At 48.8% G+C, this 16,671-nt stretch overlaps 1 protein-coding gene across 1 annotated transcript in view; it reads right to left on the reverse strand.

Annotated features, from left to right (window-relative positions):
• Positions 1–16,671, reverse strand: part of LOC102383475 (leucine-rich repeat-containing protein 75A-like) — a 161,153-nt gene that overhangs the window by 101,231 nt on the left and 43,251 nt on the right. Inside the window, exon 2 of the mRNA XM_006031304.3 lies at positions 9,134–9,262. Coding sequence (XP_006031366.2) covers positions 9,134–9,253 — 120 coding nt within the window. The 5' untranslated portion in view covers positions 9,254–9,262. The remainder of the gene's footprint in view (positions 1–9,133; positions 9,263–16,671) is intronic.

Below are 16,671 nucleotides of genomic sequence, written 5' to 3' on the forward strand. Positions count from 1 at the left end.
CTTCCTGAGTTCTTTGCAACAGAAAAAGTACTTTATCATTTTCTCACAGTCAAAAAGACAAGTGCATGCTAAAGCCTGGCATTTTCTGAGGGGCGTCTTGAGTCTTAAAAGGTTGAGAGCCACTAACTTAGATATTTTGATGAAAGATACCTTAAAAAAAGACCTGGTACAACTAAGGTTGCATAGATTATCCTTCCAAGTGGATGAGAATCCAGAGCAAATCCATCATCCATCAAAGAGATTTCACTTGTAGGTGCAAAATCTGTGAAGATCACAGGGTAAGACGGTCTAAAAGTTTTGTGGTTCCAGTTGTTCCAATACTTACAACCACCTATTTTGGTTGACAGCTCTGACTCTGCTACTGGGTGTTAGTGATGCTCCACGAGACCACGAGGAATGGACCACTAAGGTGTAAGCTTCTAGACCTAGAATCACAGCAAATGAGGGTTCGAAGGGACCCCAGGAGGTCACATCTAGTCCAACCCCCTGCTCAAAGCAGGATCATCCCAAACTAGATCATCCCAGCCAAGGCTTTGCCAAGCTGGGTCTTAAAAACCTGCAAGGATGGAGACTCCACCACCTCTCTAGGTCACCTGTTCCAGTGCTTCACCATCCTTCTAGTGAGAAAGTTTTTCCTAATATCCAGCCTAAACCTCCCTCGCTGCAACTTGAAACCATTGCTCCTTGTTGTGTCGAGGAACCTGCCTCTTTAAAGGTAAGACCATATATCAACCTATACTGGTTCATGGTCACACCCAGATGTCCAAGCAACCCCACTGCTGTAACTCCAAGCTGCCACCTCCCTCCTTTCTGTGGGATAACAGATGTGAATTTCAGGATCACACAAAGCACATCCTTGGAGATAAAAGTCTGCCGTGCTCTCTTCAGGAGGCAACGACCTGGCCCGGTATTGGATCTCATGAATCAGGAAAACTTTGCCGGTAAAAAGGAGGTGTTTTCCAGACAGCTTCAGAGCTTATTCTTGGCAGCATCCCTTTGAGGAGCTCTTGTCACCTCTGTGCCGATGAGAAAACCCAGAGGCAAAGTGACTTGTTGGCTGGGTCACAGCAAAAGTCAGAACCGGGATCAAAAAACTCAGAAACCCTTGGCTACCATGGCCCTGCACAAGTGCGCAGGCCCCTCATCACACCTCCTCTCGCATACGGTGCCTCTATTCTGGCCGAAAATAGTTTGCTGGGTAGCAACCTGGGACTTGTCCTGCTGACAGCAGCCAGGCTGGACTGGGACCCATTAGCCTCTGTCTGCTGGTGCTCAGTGCATCATGCTGAGGAAACCACCCCCCGCCCGAAGGGTCTGATTTACTGCTGTAGGAGGTCAGGCTGATCTCCGAAACTTTTGGTGCCTTTCTTTTTGCCAAGTTGGGCTAACTTTTCCTGCTTTGGGTTTGCTCGGCAACGACTGCCAGTAACGGTGTCACTGACTCTTAATGCAGGTGTCCCCATTAATCAATTCTAGCCCTAATAAAAAGAAACTTTTTTTCATTGTTTCCCAAGCCTTCGATTCGGCCTCTTTCTGTTTTTCCACAGCTCACCTGGAAGTGCCTTGAAGAGTACCTCTCTTTATAAAGAAAACACAAGTGTGTGGCATAGCACGTTCAGTTACAAAAAGTCCTGGCATCGTCATTAGTAAAGTATGAGTTTCCTAGCCAGCCTGATGTTGCAAACTATTTTAATGCAATGCAGATGTATTAAATCCCATCAAAGATGGAGCTCCATGTTGCAGTGAGCTTGGCAAAAGAAAGGAGTGTTAATACAGAATGCAATTGCCTGAGGCTGTTAGATCATTGTTATCCCCTGGGCTATTGTTTCGAATATTTGGGTATAAGTGGTTTCTCACTTATAAATCACCTTCCCCTTAGGACAGATCTTGCTGAGAATAATAAAGAATACTTTGTGCTTCTATAACTCTTTGCCTGTGAAGATTGCACAATGCCTTTGCAAAGATGGGTGTCACTTTTCCCACATTACTAATAGCAAAAACCAAAGCAAAGAGAAGTCAGCTGATGTACTCATAGTCGCGGACTGAAACAGTGGTAGAGATTCAACTAAAAGCCAGGCTCTCTGAATCCTGAGTCCTTAATATAACCACCAAGACTGCACAGCCACCTCTGAAAATTTGTGACATGAGCACCACCAAGAAAATTAACGCAGTATCAGGATCTCAGCATAACGGCCGAGACCAAGTCACAAAACCTCACCAAGATCAAGTCATTAAACTAGAGGATAGAAAGGCTGGATGGATTACATGGTTGGTAATAGGTTACAGGAGGGTGATTCTGTGATAAAGGCACAGGACAGACAATTGCATTATCTTGGTCATATTCCACTGACTTCCCTGCAAGAAGCAAGTTTATTAACAGAGCATCGGAGCCACAGGCCATAGCATGTCATACAATAAATATGAAAAAAAAAACCCATAAATGTTAAAAATCACCACACTGCAATAGGATGTGCAATGTACATCCATCATAAAAACTAGCATCAGTCCTAAGTTATAACCTCTAGGACAATATTAAAATTAAATAAAATCTGTTTGTGCAACACAGGCCTACAGAGCACAAGATTGATGTTTGCTTTCTGATAGTTTATGCTCAGACACTCCTGCCAGCTAAAAGAGCTGAAGCTTTCTGCCCTCTGCTCCAAGTCTACAAGTGTGGGATTTCAGCCCTGTCAGGAACGCCTGATGATCAGCAACTCTTAACAAGTTAATGAGTTCAAAAGGAAAATAGTTAAAATATCACCTAATGTTTCTTCTTTTGGAAATCGGGTCTGTTAGCTCACCCCATGCCTTACCACAATTCAGCTCTGGTGGAGCCTCGAAACAGAGTGACCTGGAAACTACAATAGCCTTTGCCATTTCCTCCTGGAGACCACCTCACTCAATGGAGGAAAAAACTAATTTCAGACCAACAACAGCTGGGTGCAATCATCCCACCTCCGGGGAGCAAGAGAGGCAGAACTGGTCATGCTCCATGCAACTGAGCTCTAGAGACTTCGCCGCCCTTTCTTCTCCCCTCATCTGGGAAATGGGGGCGGCAGTAACACACCTGAGCTCAACGGAGGGTACAGATGGAGGTCATCATGGCCACACGTCCATGACATCCTCAGGTCAGAGACGGTAGATAAAAATGCCAAATGTTACTGGGGAACTCTTTGCTCCTTGACTGCCAGCTCAGGCCAAACCCTCAGCAGGTGGTTTGCTTGCAGCCAATGTAAAACAAGTCCGTGCAAAAGCAGTATGGACTGGTTACTCAGTGGAAGCACATCCAAGTCGAACAAGAACCATTCTGATTAGCACTAAATAGCAGTGCAGGAAGACTGAGGATGAGATGGGCCAGGAGGACTAATTGCCTCTCCTAGCTCAGGCAGAGGCATGCCGGGATGGGAAGCATATACAGCCTCCACCTACATGGTGCCTGTTCTATGGATAGTTTCCTGAGTTAATGGTCTAGCAGGTTTCTTCAGCACTGGGAATGAAAAAGAGTTAAAGAAAAACAAACTACCCAGAAGCCAGTGCCCAAGAGGAAGCAAATACTCAATTAAATGCATGTGATTGTTAGTCGTTATCTTCCCTGGAATCAGCATAGGAAAACTACCACTGGGAGCCTCTCTCAGTGTAACACCCTCTCACGTTGCAACCTGCACACACGTACTAAAATGCACTGCAATAATCAGTATCAGGCAATAAACGCTGATGGTGGCTCCTATTTGTACACTTCGGCACAATTATCACGTGCAACCACCACAATGTACGCATGCATGTGCCACTGGGATCAATCTACTTCAGGTCTGACACTGATCTCAATGTTTAAATCTGGGGTTGCTGTATTAATTCCAAGGGACTTACTACCCATGGGGCTATCTATGATCATGGAGAACAGGACCTGGGCCTTATGAGGAGCTGGTAGCAAGGCGAGAGGGATTTGGGCTCGGCAGAGTTATACATCCTAAACAAATCCTGGCTCCTTGTTCCAAACACTCCCAGATTTTGCAGAAGTTTTATTGTAGGAGCCAAATTTCAAGTCGCCACCACAACTCTGGTACTTTAGGAAAAGCTGGGGCCAGAATGTAGATCAGAAGTATGCAGCTGAGGCTCATCTACAGCCCCCACGCAAAGTAGGATGGCATCTACAGGAAAACTTGCCCAAATAAAATCTGGACTCAGCCTCACTCAACTCATTCCAGCTTCATGCAACATAAATTAAAAGCTCTTACACTGCTGCTGTTTTGAATTTATTCTCCTGGACTAAACACATGCTGATCTACAAAGCCTGGGCTAGCTGTTTCACATACGGGAGGATGCGTTTGCTCAGAGTGCAGCGCTGCTATTAAAAACGCGTATTTTAGCTAGAAAGCTTACATGCCAGAAGGTCACCCTTAAGTTAGAGCTGTTATAAATAGACCCTGACCAGAAAGGATAACAGTCTGTTAACTAAAAGCCAGGAGTGGACTAAAGCAAAAAGCAGTCAGCAGGGATAAAGAAAGCAAGAGGCCCCACTCCCTCTTGGGGGTTGTCATTACTGTCAAATAACTGGGGAAAAATCATTCAAGACATGTACGCCCTCATTAGAGATAGGTACCCCATAAAGGTTGAAAGCCTTCAGGATAATGAAGTGAATCAGGCCCTTCTACACCCTTTCAGCTTCATAGTACATAAAGGCCTTCTTCCCAAAATGAGTGATCACTTGGATGTGATTGCATGGATCTCCAGGATTTTGCTCCTCTCTGTTCTCATGTCTCCTAACTACCACCAAGGTAGACTGCAGGACCGATATTTAAAATGTCCATGCTGGCATCCAAATTAGCACCCCTTGTCCTGAGGGGCTCCCAACTGCTAGGCCAGTGGCGCAGAGCGGCTGCCAAAGTCATCATAACGAAGAGGCTGGCTGGATCATGCAGCAGAGGCAGGCAGCCTCTTTGGAAACAGGAAAGAAATGGACATTTAGGACCAAGCAGAGTCAAATTGCCTCTTGCAAGAAGTCAAAAGGCTACAAGGACAGGTCAAAGCATGAAAAAGAAGTAAGGGAGTCGGTCACCATTCAGGTCCTTGCTCTACCAGACTAGCGGCTCAGCCTTGCTCCCTTCACTTAGCTAGGCTGCGCCTGCTTTCTCATCTCTAGAAGACAGGTAATATCACCAGTCTCAGAGAAGCAGAAGCCCAGCTCTGGATTGCAAACAGCTTTGAGCACCTCAGAGGGGACGCGTGAAAAAACAAGGTATGTTTAATTGTTAGGATTCTTACAGTCACTGTTAACATGGAAACACGGACCACCAGCAAGTGGGTAATGCATGTGCTAAGCATGAGGTGTCAGCAGCCCCTACCTATTCTAGGTATAAAGTCCTTCTGTATTGCACCAATATAACAATACTGCCTAGAGCAAACTCCCTTTTTGACGCAATCCCAGTGCTAGGGGACCTTACACATATTTCAAGCCAGCAATTAATTGCATTAAGCTGTGCTGGCATTAGGCCTTGTGCGCAGCAGCGGCCACTGATTCCTTTTTGTGGAGGGTGCTTTTGTGTGTAGGCTCGAGGACCATTCGCTGCTCATCCTCCTGGAGAAAATGAGGCTGAGAAACAAGCCACATCACAGACAACTTCAGCACCTTGACAGAGCTCTCTGCTTTGAACAAGTGCCTATTAAAATAGGCTCCTCTGGTTTCATGTCTAACTGGGGATGGGGGAAACGCCATTCTCTACAGCAGCAATTTTCAAACTGTGGGGCGTACCCTTGGGCGGGGGGGTGAAGGAACATGGGGGGGGCACATTGCAAAGGGGCACAGGCAAAAAGTTTGCAAGGACCCAGCACCGCTGCAGCTTTGCAGGGTGGTGTGGGGGCAGCCTGGGCAGGCTGCTGTGCCTCCAGGAGCTTAGTGCGGTGGGCGCACAGCCTACAGTCACAGCAAGGCCAAGGCAGGAGGTGCTGGAGCCATGGTAGGTGGAGGCCACCCCGCCGAGCTGAGTGGGGCCAAGCCACGGCGGCTGCTAGGATGAGGAGCATCCTGAGCCTTGCTGTGCTGTTCCTCTCGAGTGAGGGGAGCAGAGGGGCAGGGGGGCGCAAACAAAATTGCAATGCAAAGCTCAAAAACGTTGAAAACCACTGCTCTACAGGAAAAAGCACTGGTACCATTAGAGCTGTTTGCATCACTGCTGCCGATTCAGCTCCATCAGTCAACAGATCAAAAACGCAGGCCTTGCTCTGTGCAGAACAGCTTGTTCCCTTTGAACCAGAGATCTAAACATGTATTTGTACTAATTGCATAAACGGCTACCCTTAATTTGCCAGCCCTTTAAAGGCTCCGTTATATCCTTTCTACTTTGAGCAGGGGTCTCACAGGGATGAAGCAATTTCCTACATATGGCCTTACATGGGTGTCAAGATTGCTTGGGGGCAGTCTCATTAGCAGCCCATACTCAGGGCTCAGGCGATCGTGCGTGCAGAAGCAAGCTAAGAGCTAAGTGTCGTATAAATGCTGCTTGTAAACAAATCAAAGCTGCTCTGGGAAACCTCCCCGACTTCCCAGTGTCTGTGTAAGCACTAGGATTCTCCTTGTGGAAGCTCTTTCAGTGTTTCAACCCCCCACCAGTTGCAAACTGGTGGTAGTGGTAGTGCAGCCAAGGCTCCAGCAATGGAAGCACAATGTTCCCTAACCCCTGTCCAGAGCCAGTCAGTGCGACAGCGGCTCTGAATCCACTATGGGCTGCAGGAGGCTTCTGAAAAGCTCCTGCACAGATGCCACGAATGGTGGCTATCATTGCAGGAGGACGGCCACAGTGACTTCTGCACTTGCTCTGTGCTAAAGTCCAACGCATGCTGCCCCTTGGGGGGAAAAAATCTTTAATTGAAAAAAAAAATGCAATTCCTTCATTGTTATATAACAATATAGGTTATTATTAACACTCGGGGGAAATTATTGCGACAACAGGTGATGTTAGCCTGATTGTGTCCTTCATAAGCTTTCACAGGGAACCTGGGATACCCCCTGAATCCTCTTTGCATTACAGCAGCCCTGGGTAGCCTCACTGCACATAGACTTGGTAAGAGACAGCCCCTGCGCAGAATACTTTACAGTCACAGTAGTAAACCTAATGTCTGGAGAGAAAACAGGGGCGTAGGGATCAAGGTCATTTTCGGAAGCCGAATGCAATTAAGTTGTCAATGAAAGCTGTCCTTAACCGTCCGGCTCTAGGATCCACTACAAAATGCTACAAGGGATGCGTGCCACTTTGTGGAAGCAAGCAGCCTTGCCCCACCAAACGCATCCCACTCTATTTATCCTTACACCTCTCCTCTTAGGCAAGGGGATATATTATTGCATCCATTTTCCATATGTACAACTGAGGCACAAAGATGTGGAACCGGGGATCTTGAAGAGTCTGGCATTTAACACCTGCCTACATCAATGCAATTACTAGAACCAAACAACACTGATATAATCCCAGCAATTAATTAAAGAAACCCTTGGGAGAGAAAGCCACTTGCTAGTTCAGAGCAGCTTGCAATCCCAACGAGAAGAAACATTCAATGTATTTTATTCGCCATCTAAGAGACCCAGGGTCAGGATTTCAAAAGCGTTCAGTGCCCTGCAACGATCACTGATCCTAGGGTGCGGAGGCCTTCTCAGCGTCCTGTTGTCCAAGCAGGAGACAAGCTCCTGGGAATGCAAGCCATTGATGTAGAGGCTTGTGACAAAAGCTCCAGCCATTAACACAAAAATGCTTTGAAGGCAGAGAGGGATCCAAGCCAAAGGAAACATGTGTCTGAAAGCACCTTGCTTCCTAACTCTGCAGGGCAGACAAAACGCCCAGTCTGTCCTGCCCAACAAACCCGGTGTGCCGAGCTCCAAACCCAGGATCCCCTCTATTTCTGTCCATCCCTAAACTGGAAACAGGATCTAGATTCCTTTTCCAGGAGTGTACTGAGCCAGATCCTCGGAGGGTGGAAATAAGCATTGCGCGTAGTGGGAGCTGCAGAGGAAGAACTGCCCATCAGGCACCAGGAGCACTTTTACATGTGCTCTGGAGTAGGGGGGATGGCGCTTTAATTAGAGCCACTCTAATTAAAGTGCTGCAGCATCTCATGTATCAGTGTCTCTGCGCTTCAAAATGGCAGTAGGGGCACTTGAACTAAAGCTCATTTGATGAACTTTGGTTCAAGCGCCCCCACCACCATTGTGAAGTGTGGGGATGCTGGTACATGAGACATGGGAGGCTGCTGGAGCACAGTAATTACCACACTCCACCAGACTCGATTAATTGAGTCTGCTCTAATGCACTGTAATTACAGCACATCGGAGCAGCCTCCGCGCTCATGTATAGGCAAAAATGCAAGGCAAAGCAGGGTGCATTAGGAGGGTTCCTGCCATAATTGCACCTGGCCTAAGGACCCCCCCGCCATGCTGATGCATCTCTTTGAATGATGTAGGGTCCCATTTCAGAACCTGAACTCCAGATCAGCAAGGGGACGTGCTTCCTTCAAGGACAGGATAAATCACAGAATGGGAACAGCAAGCAAATCCCTGTTTTGCCAGCACTGCTCAATCACATCACCACACCACAGATGAGTGCGCAGCCCAGGCAAGTCCTTGCAGCTGCTGTGGCTCCAGGCTCTCGGTACTCTCAGCTTTTATCTCCACAGGCCCAAACGCTTGCAAAGACAGAGTACACTCTCAGCTGCCTCCCCCCTTACTGGTATACAAGTGTGGCAGCTGGGTACTCCCTCCCGCTACAGGCCACAGTGGGAACCAAAAGGCACCACAGAAGTCAGAGAGACAAAAGGCCTAGGAAGCCATCCTAGTTCATCCCCTTGCAATGCAGAAATATTCCTACAATTTTAGTGATTTGCCAGAGCACCTGAAGAGAAAAGAAAATAGAAACAGGAACCATGAAGAAAGTAGCAGGAAAACACAGGTTAGGCACAGGTTTACGGGGCTGTTGGGAATATACTTCATTGTCCCAATGGTCCAAACACATCCCCCTCCACTCAAGCTTGCAAGAACAGCACTGTGCATGGCACCGATCATTGACAACACGATGCAGTTTCCCGAACGACGGATGGGAGCAGAACTCCCTTGGCCACATAATTAGAGCAGAAGCGCACAATGGGCACCTACCGGTTTGGGGCAGTGAATGTATCTAGCGAGGCTGATGATCAGGTCATGGGTGATGGGGTCCACCAGGTTGCGGAAGCTGGCATATCGGTACAGGACGTCATCCAGCGAGGTCGACTCCATTCCTAAGTCCTGCAGAAACAGGGTTACAGAAGCAAGGTCAGGCGGACAACGACCCCCAATGGCAACAGTCTCTCTCTCCAAACTGACCTGTGTTGGTAGCCTCGTACAGAAGCCAAGGACTAGAGACAAGCCCTTCCTATTTCCCCTGATGTATGTCGTCAGTGCAGGGAAAGGGGGACGCTGGCATGGTGGCACGGCACAGTTTGCACTCCTGTGCTTTCCCTGTCCCAGAGAGAGGACACATGAGGCTTGAGGGCTGTCAACCTGGCACTTTTCACAAGTCCAAAATTCAGCGATTGAGCTACACGAAGGAAGTGGGACTCTCCTTGCACTCACAGCAGAGCAACCAGATGACTCCCCTGAAACTATCCACTACCCAGCAGAAGGCTGTGAGATGAGAATTTGGCTCAGCTTAATCCAAGACAGACCAAGTGGAGAGATTTTGGCACAAACCCCACAACTGTATTAACTACACTAGTGCACTTACCGACTCTTCTGCTCCCTGGCCTCTATTAAGTGGGTGGGGAGGGCTTAGACATGCCAGACTGAGTCTGCTTCCAGCATTTTTTCTTCTTTTAATCACCTTTTGTTTCTCAAAAGCAACTCCCCGGGGGGTTCCACGTCATCGCTCTTAAATCAGCTGCAGACTACAGCAAGTTCCACCGACAAAACAACTCCTCTTGCCTGGCTCCTGCTCTCCCAAGGGAGTGAGCCTTTGAGAAAGTTTCCAGCACCCAGGCCACACGGGACCTGGACTCTTTCCCTAACTTGGGCACTGATTTCATGTGTGATGCCTTCCCTGTAAACCAACAGTAATATTGCTGCCGATCCACCACTCTCTCTCTATCTTATCTTTTTTATACCAGGGTTACCATACATCCAGGTTTTCCTGGAAACATCCTCTTTTTGGGTCGTCCGATTTCCGTCCGGACGTTTTTTTGAAATCTGAACAAATGTCCAGGATTTTGCTCTGTTCTGCAGGGGGTGGGGGGAGGGTGTTTGGAGGCAGGGGGCACATGCACGTGGCCAGCATGCAGCCAGGCAGGGCAGTGGGAGCAGCTGGATGCAGGTAAGTCTGTGGGAGGCTGGGGGGAGCACAGCACAGGAGCCCAGTTTGGGGCAGGAGGTGCTACAGGCATCCCTTCCTCCTCCTCCTAGCCCATGTTGGGGCTGGACTTGCTCCACCACCACCTGCACGAGCCAAAGCCACTGCTCTCCAGCCTGTTTGGGATGGGGGAGCTGGAAGGGATAGGGGGGCTGTGGGTCAGGAGTGAGGGGCACCAGCAGGGCTGGGGGCACTATGGGTGGGAAGTGAGGGGCACTGGGGGGTGGGGGGCTGTGGACCAGGACTGCAGGGCACTGGCAGCACCAAGGGGCTGTGGGTCAGGAGTGAGGGGCACCAGCTTGGCCCGGGGTGGGGGGGACGGACACGATGACTGTGAGCAGGGAGTGAGGGGCACTGGCAGGGGCAGGGGTCTGCAGGTCAGGAGTGAGGGACAGCAGCGGGGATAGAGGGCTGTGGGTTGGGGGAGAGGTGTCCCCATAATAGATGCCCTCTTTTTTGGAACTGCAAATATGGTAACCCTATTTTATACAGTGACCTTGCTGGGTCGAGACAAGCTCTTCTGCTCTGGATGTACAGCTCCACAGAATCATAGAAAATGAGGGTTGGAAGAGACCTCAGGAGGTCACATCTAGTCCAGCCCCCTGCTCAAAGTGCAACCAGCCCCCACTACATCATCCCAGCCAAGGTTTTGTCTAGCCAGGTCTTAAACACCTCCAAGGATGGAGCTTCCACCACCTCTCTGGGTAACCTGTTCCAGTGCTTTACTACATTCCTCATGACAGCATTTTTCCTAATATCCAACCTAAACTTCCCTGCTGCAACTTGAGATCCTTGCTCTTTGTTCTGTCATCTGCCACCATTAAGAACAGTTTAGCTCCATCCTCTTTCCAACCACCCTTCAGATAGCTGAAGATTGCTATTAAATGCCCCCTTCAGTCTTCTCTTCTCCAGACAAAATAAACCCAGCTCCCTCACAAGTCATGTGCCCCAGCTGCCTGACCATTTTCATTGCTTTCCTCTGGACTCTCTCCAATTTGTCCACATCCTTTCTGTAGTGGGGGGCCCAAAACTCGACACCGTACTCCAGATGTGGCCTTGCCAGTGTTGAATAGAGGGGAAGAATCATTTCCCTTGGTTGTGCTGGCAATGCTCCTACTAATGCAGCCCAGCATGCCATTAGCTTTCTTGGCAACAAGGGCACACTGTTGGCTCATATCCATCTTATTGTCCACTCTAACCCCCAGGTCCTTTTCTGCAGAGCTGCTGCTCAGCCAGCCAGCCCCCAGCCTGTACCGGCGCATGGGATTGTTCGGTCCTAAGTGCAGGACTTTGCGCTTGTCCTTGTTGAACTTTTGCATGGTGTAGCCCCAAGCTCCGTTGAGGCCTCTAGATTTTACTGTAGATCCTAAATGCTTCTCCCTCTGAGCAACACACATGCCCCACACTTAGCAGAGTTGTGGTGATCGCTCCATGTACTTCAACACACTTAGGATCACGGGCCCCCTCTCCGCAGCACGAGCACAAACACAACTGCCTTAGTGTTTGCCTCCTTCTCTATCACATCTTTGTGCAAGATAAGCACTTGGGTTTGGTCAAGAGAAGTCAATTCACCCAGGAGAACCTGGAACCCGTCATTTAGAGGTTAATACTGCATTTGTTAAGGAAGCTATTTGGCAAGCCATTACCAACCATGCTCTCTCAAGACAGCTGCACTAACGCAGACACCTTTGTGTCAGTGGGTACCCATGACAGCTTGTAGTTCACATCTTCTCCTGGGAAGTTGTAAGCCAGTTCAGATCCCCTGGCAGCTGACCCATTCGTAGACACGGAGCCGAGATGGAGAACAGCGTGAGAGTCACAGAACATACGCTGCAAACCTGGCAAGGTTCCTCCCCTGCCCTGCGAGAGAGAGCCAAGAGGGGCTCTCGCAGGGAGCCAGGGTGAGATGCAGCCACATGCAAAATCTCTACCGGGTGTCCTGAGAGCAGGGTGATGGAGCAGCGCACGAGGATCGCTTCAGAGAGGCAAAGACATTCAGAAGGACCAAACAATCCCCATAACTGTCTGAGACCGTGGCACAGCAGGTGCTTTGAAAAAGGCCTCGATCTCCTGACTGCCCCTAATTGCATCTGCAGCTGTGCCAGCTCAGATTAGCAATCAGCATGATCACCCACAGGCTTCGACGCACAAGTTGTGCATTCCCATTAGTGTCAACACTGCACAGGAAGTGGCCGACTTCCTGTTCCAACGGCCACTTCGTTACAGGGAGGGGATCTCAGCCACCCATCTCCTCCACTTCCCCCCAGTCTCCTGGCTCTCAATGCTCATCGCAGGGTGGAAGGGATCTGCGGGTTTCCATATTAAATTCTGGGTTTGGTGGATTAAGCACCTTAAAGAGGGACTGGACTCTATAGGACATGGCGCCAGCATAACGTGCTGGGCAAGAATAACAATCTATAAGCCACCATACCAATAAAAAGGGTGAAAGTTGAGTGCTGATATCTATTATATGAACCATCTAGAAGGATTGCACAATGCACTGCAATCAATCATCCAGAAGCGATACACGGGGATCAATTCAGCTACCGCTAGAAATCACCCAGTGATGAAGTGCAGCCCAGCAATGATGGCAGAGGGAGAAGGAATGAAGTTTTACTGGAGCAGAGATTCCCTACTCTGGGTGCATACCGCTCTTGGAGAAAACAGGTTTTGGTTTTCATTTGAAATGGGAAGTCAGGAAAGGCTAAGCAAGCAATGACCGAACACATACTCTGCAGCCCAGCAAGCCGACAGAGGCAAAGGTGAGAGAGCAGGCAGACGTTAGGTGGGCTCCAAAAACTTGTTTGAACAGGCTTCCCCTCCAAGGGCAAGTGAAGCATAAAACATTGGTACAGAAACGCATCTTCAGCTCCAGATGCACAATCCTCTCCCCTGTCAAAGTAACGGTAAAATTACAGCCCCTTTAGAATAATCTAACTCGAGACGGAGTCGCCCTGGCATGGATCTAACTACCCAAGTCCACCCACATGCTTGACAACAATGGGTACAAAAGCGCTCCCAATTGACGGCTCCTATTGTGGAAAATTCTGCTGCTCGATATCAGGGACGAAGGAGGGAAAAGAAAAAAAAAAGAGCTGTCCTTGCATTCAGGCAGCCACCTTAACGAAGCAAACTGCCCCTACTAAGCAGTCTCAGTATGTTTTACTGATACAATCACCCAGGGCAAAGCCCGCCCAAGGCATGAGCTTTCAGACTAGATTGTAATAGCATGTCAATGCTGCTTAGTCCTCAGGCTGCCCCTGCACACAGGTGGAAATCCAGCCACAATGAGCTGCTGCCCCATCATACAGCAATTCAAGGCATAGAGGCGGCACCGTGTTCAGCGGCCGCTGATGCCGAGGGCAGGTGGAGGCACGTGATAACAGAAAACAGCAAGAGGCTCGATCTGTCTGAGACCGGTGCAAAGGGCGGCTCTCCAGGGACCCACCATGACGTTCAAGCTCCAGCCACCGTACTTAGGCAGCATTAAAGAACAAACAACGATTTTACTCCAAAGGCTGGAGGGCAACAGGAAAGAGGCAAGAGGAACGCGAATAATATAGAAAAGATACATAAAGGGAGAACCGCTCCATGTTTCTGGGCTCATGCCTCAGTGCAGTCAGTCGCCCATTGATATCAAACACTGGAAGTGAAGCCCCTGGGGCAGGCCCAGGGCAGGGTTGATCTGCTGAAAGTGAAACGGAAAAGCTGTTTACGAGGTGCTAGGGCTACGAAGGGGCCTTTGGACACAGCAACCATGGGAGAGCTCCAGTCCAGCTAAGGAAAAGAGTGAGATATTTAGGACAACCAGACACACAAAACCCTATTGAAATATTGTCGTCTTCCAAGCCAGCTTGCAAAAGCAAGCCAACTATGACTAATCTTTAGTCTTGGTTGCCACTAACGATTTAGCAGCGAATACAGGGATGTGAAACTCATCTGGCATCACAGCACAGATCCCTGGTGCGCGGCTAGTCCACAGGTTGAATGAATGGTCCAGTGCCAGCCCTGTGGGCTGGATCCAGACTGCGGCCCCCTGCCCTTTGCAAGTCCTGTTTTTCTGTGGCCCTGCAGGCTGAAAGCTGGAATCTTAAATTACTTATTTAAAGAGAAATGGATTTGCTTCTTTCCCCTTTTTTTGACAAGACACTAAACCGAGGAAGTTGGCAGTTATAAAAGGAACCGGTCTTGCATGGAGCTGCAGCCTCAAACAGGAAGCAGCAATGCAATGCTTCTGCAATTGGACTGTTCCCTATTTAATTTTAGGTGCACCATCATGGCACCGGTAGAGTTAAGATGGCATTTTCACTATGAACACTCGATTCAGTAGGAAATGTTGACTCCAGACTGAAATTTTGCACGTACCACCTCAGCTGAGAACGCAAGGATTAGACTCTTAAGAATAAAAATAAGATGTCCAGTAGATTCTGTTAATTTAATGGCAGTACATAAAGATCACATTTAACCAGCCATGCCCCTACCGCTTATGATCAACACACAGCAATTATCCATCATATGGCCCCTGTCAAGTTGGACCTTTAAACAATATAATCATTATAATCTCAGTACACAGATATCTAAGACGACAGGGGTGGTTTTATATACTGTATTCCTTAGATACTGGGCTGTAATTCCTAGGCAAGCCCACTGAGGCTGCACTTCAGTTTTCACTTTTAATTAGAAATGGAAGGGCTCCAAACTCCTACTTTCAAGAGTCTGTTACAACTGTGCAGGTCCTAGAGCGATGTCCAGAGCCAGACGGACTCTTGAGCCTGGAATCTGACCCTGCAAATTCCTGACAGTAAAATAATTCAGTGCTGTGCCTTCTGGAGGACACAGCCATTGAGAGCGGGCCATGCTCTAGCACGCAGTCATGTCAAGCTATGCAGATTCTCAATGGGCTGCAAATCCCTTTTTTAACACATGATCTAGAACTTAAAACCACACGAGTCCTACAGTTAGGATTGTGAGAGTGTTGGGTAGTCTAGAAGGATAAGTACAGACAGTCAAAAAGCCTGAGGCTGAACTGATTCAGTCTTTGTAGGTTAGTCTAAGCTGCAAAGATTGAACCAATAAGCAAATGAACAGACATTCACTTCTAATTCAGGAAATGCCGCCACATGTCTGCAGTGGCTCAAGCCAGAAGCTGGGGGACGCTAGAGCAAGGCTCTCGGGTACGTATCCAGCATAGGTGGTGTATTCACTTCCTCTGCCTGCTGCCCCCAAGGTCTCTGAGATTTGCAGTCCACAATCACAGCAGCACGACTCTACAGGGTAGCTCATAACTTCCTCTTCCTGCTTCCAGGTGCCTCTGGGATTTCTAGTCCACAATCACAGTCAGCAGTAAGTTTAGCAGGGCAGGGCAATTCTGTACTCTGGGGAAGGAAAGTTAAACCCCGTTCCTTGGCCCCAGACCTCAGCCAAGATTTGCCTGGGAGGACCAGTGAGCCAGCCTTCACTGCTCCAGCTAGGGAACAGATGGGCAGGGCCAGCCCTGCTCTCTGGAGCAGACAGCACAGCCCAGCCCAGCCCAGCCCAGGGCTGCAAAATGCTGGGATGCTAAGGGACACTGATTTAACTTGAACCAGGAAGGGGTCTGGGACAGAAGTTTCATAACCCGGTTTGACCCAAATAAGTTTACTACATTCAACCAGGTTTATCTTAAACCAGCTTCAGCCCTATTGAAACTGGTTGATATGCACTGAACTTCTATTCTGTTACAGGTTTAAACCAGTTTCTGATCATTTAAACCTGTTTATATGCAACTTCTGTCCCTAGCAGAACTGAATTTTAGATCCCGGGCTGTTACTAAACTAGAGGACTGTTACAGTGTTCAAGGTCCATTTAGGAATCCAGTTAGAGGGAAGGAAAGAGAAAGATGGTTCTTCCAGTGGGCAAAGGCTGCTCTCTCCAAGTGCTCCTCCTAGCTTTTTGTTTGCCCTTTTGGCTTGTGTTGCCACACAGCTGAGGTCACTTTGCTTCTGTCCTCTCTTCGGGGCATGGCACTGATTCCCCAGGAGTATGCAGTATAACTGGCCTGCAGAGTCTCTTCCATTTCCAGTCTCAATTACGCAGAAGAAAAGCCTCCAGACCTCCGTCTCCTGGACAGTCAGGAGTGCACAAAATCCCTACACTGGACAAGTTTGGCTTCCCATCCAGTGCAGTCTCTCTCATTATTTCCCACTGGCTAGCTGCTTTCCTCTGCCTTATGCTGCCTTCAGAGCAAGATGGGAGCAAAACGGCACAGCAGGCCAGTCAACCGAAGCATCTCCGTCCCCCTTCCAGCCGTGAGGGAGGAGGGCTGCTCTACGGT

The sequence above is a fragment of the Alligator sinensis genome, unplaced genomic scaffold (genome assembly GCF_000455745.1).
Source record: "Alligator sinensis unplaced genomic scaffold, ASM45574v1 scaffold714_1, whole genome shotgun sequence".
In the NCBI taxonomy this organism is placed as follows: Eukaryota; Metazoa; Chordata; order Crocodylia; family Alligatoridae; genus Alligator; species Alligator sinensis.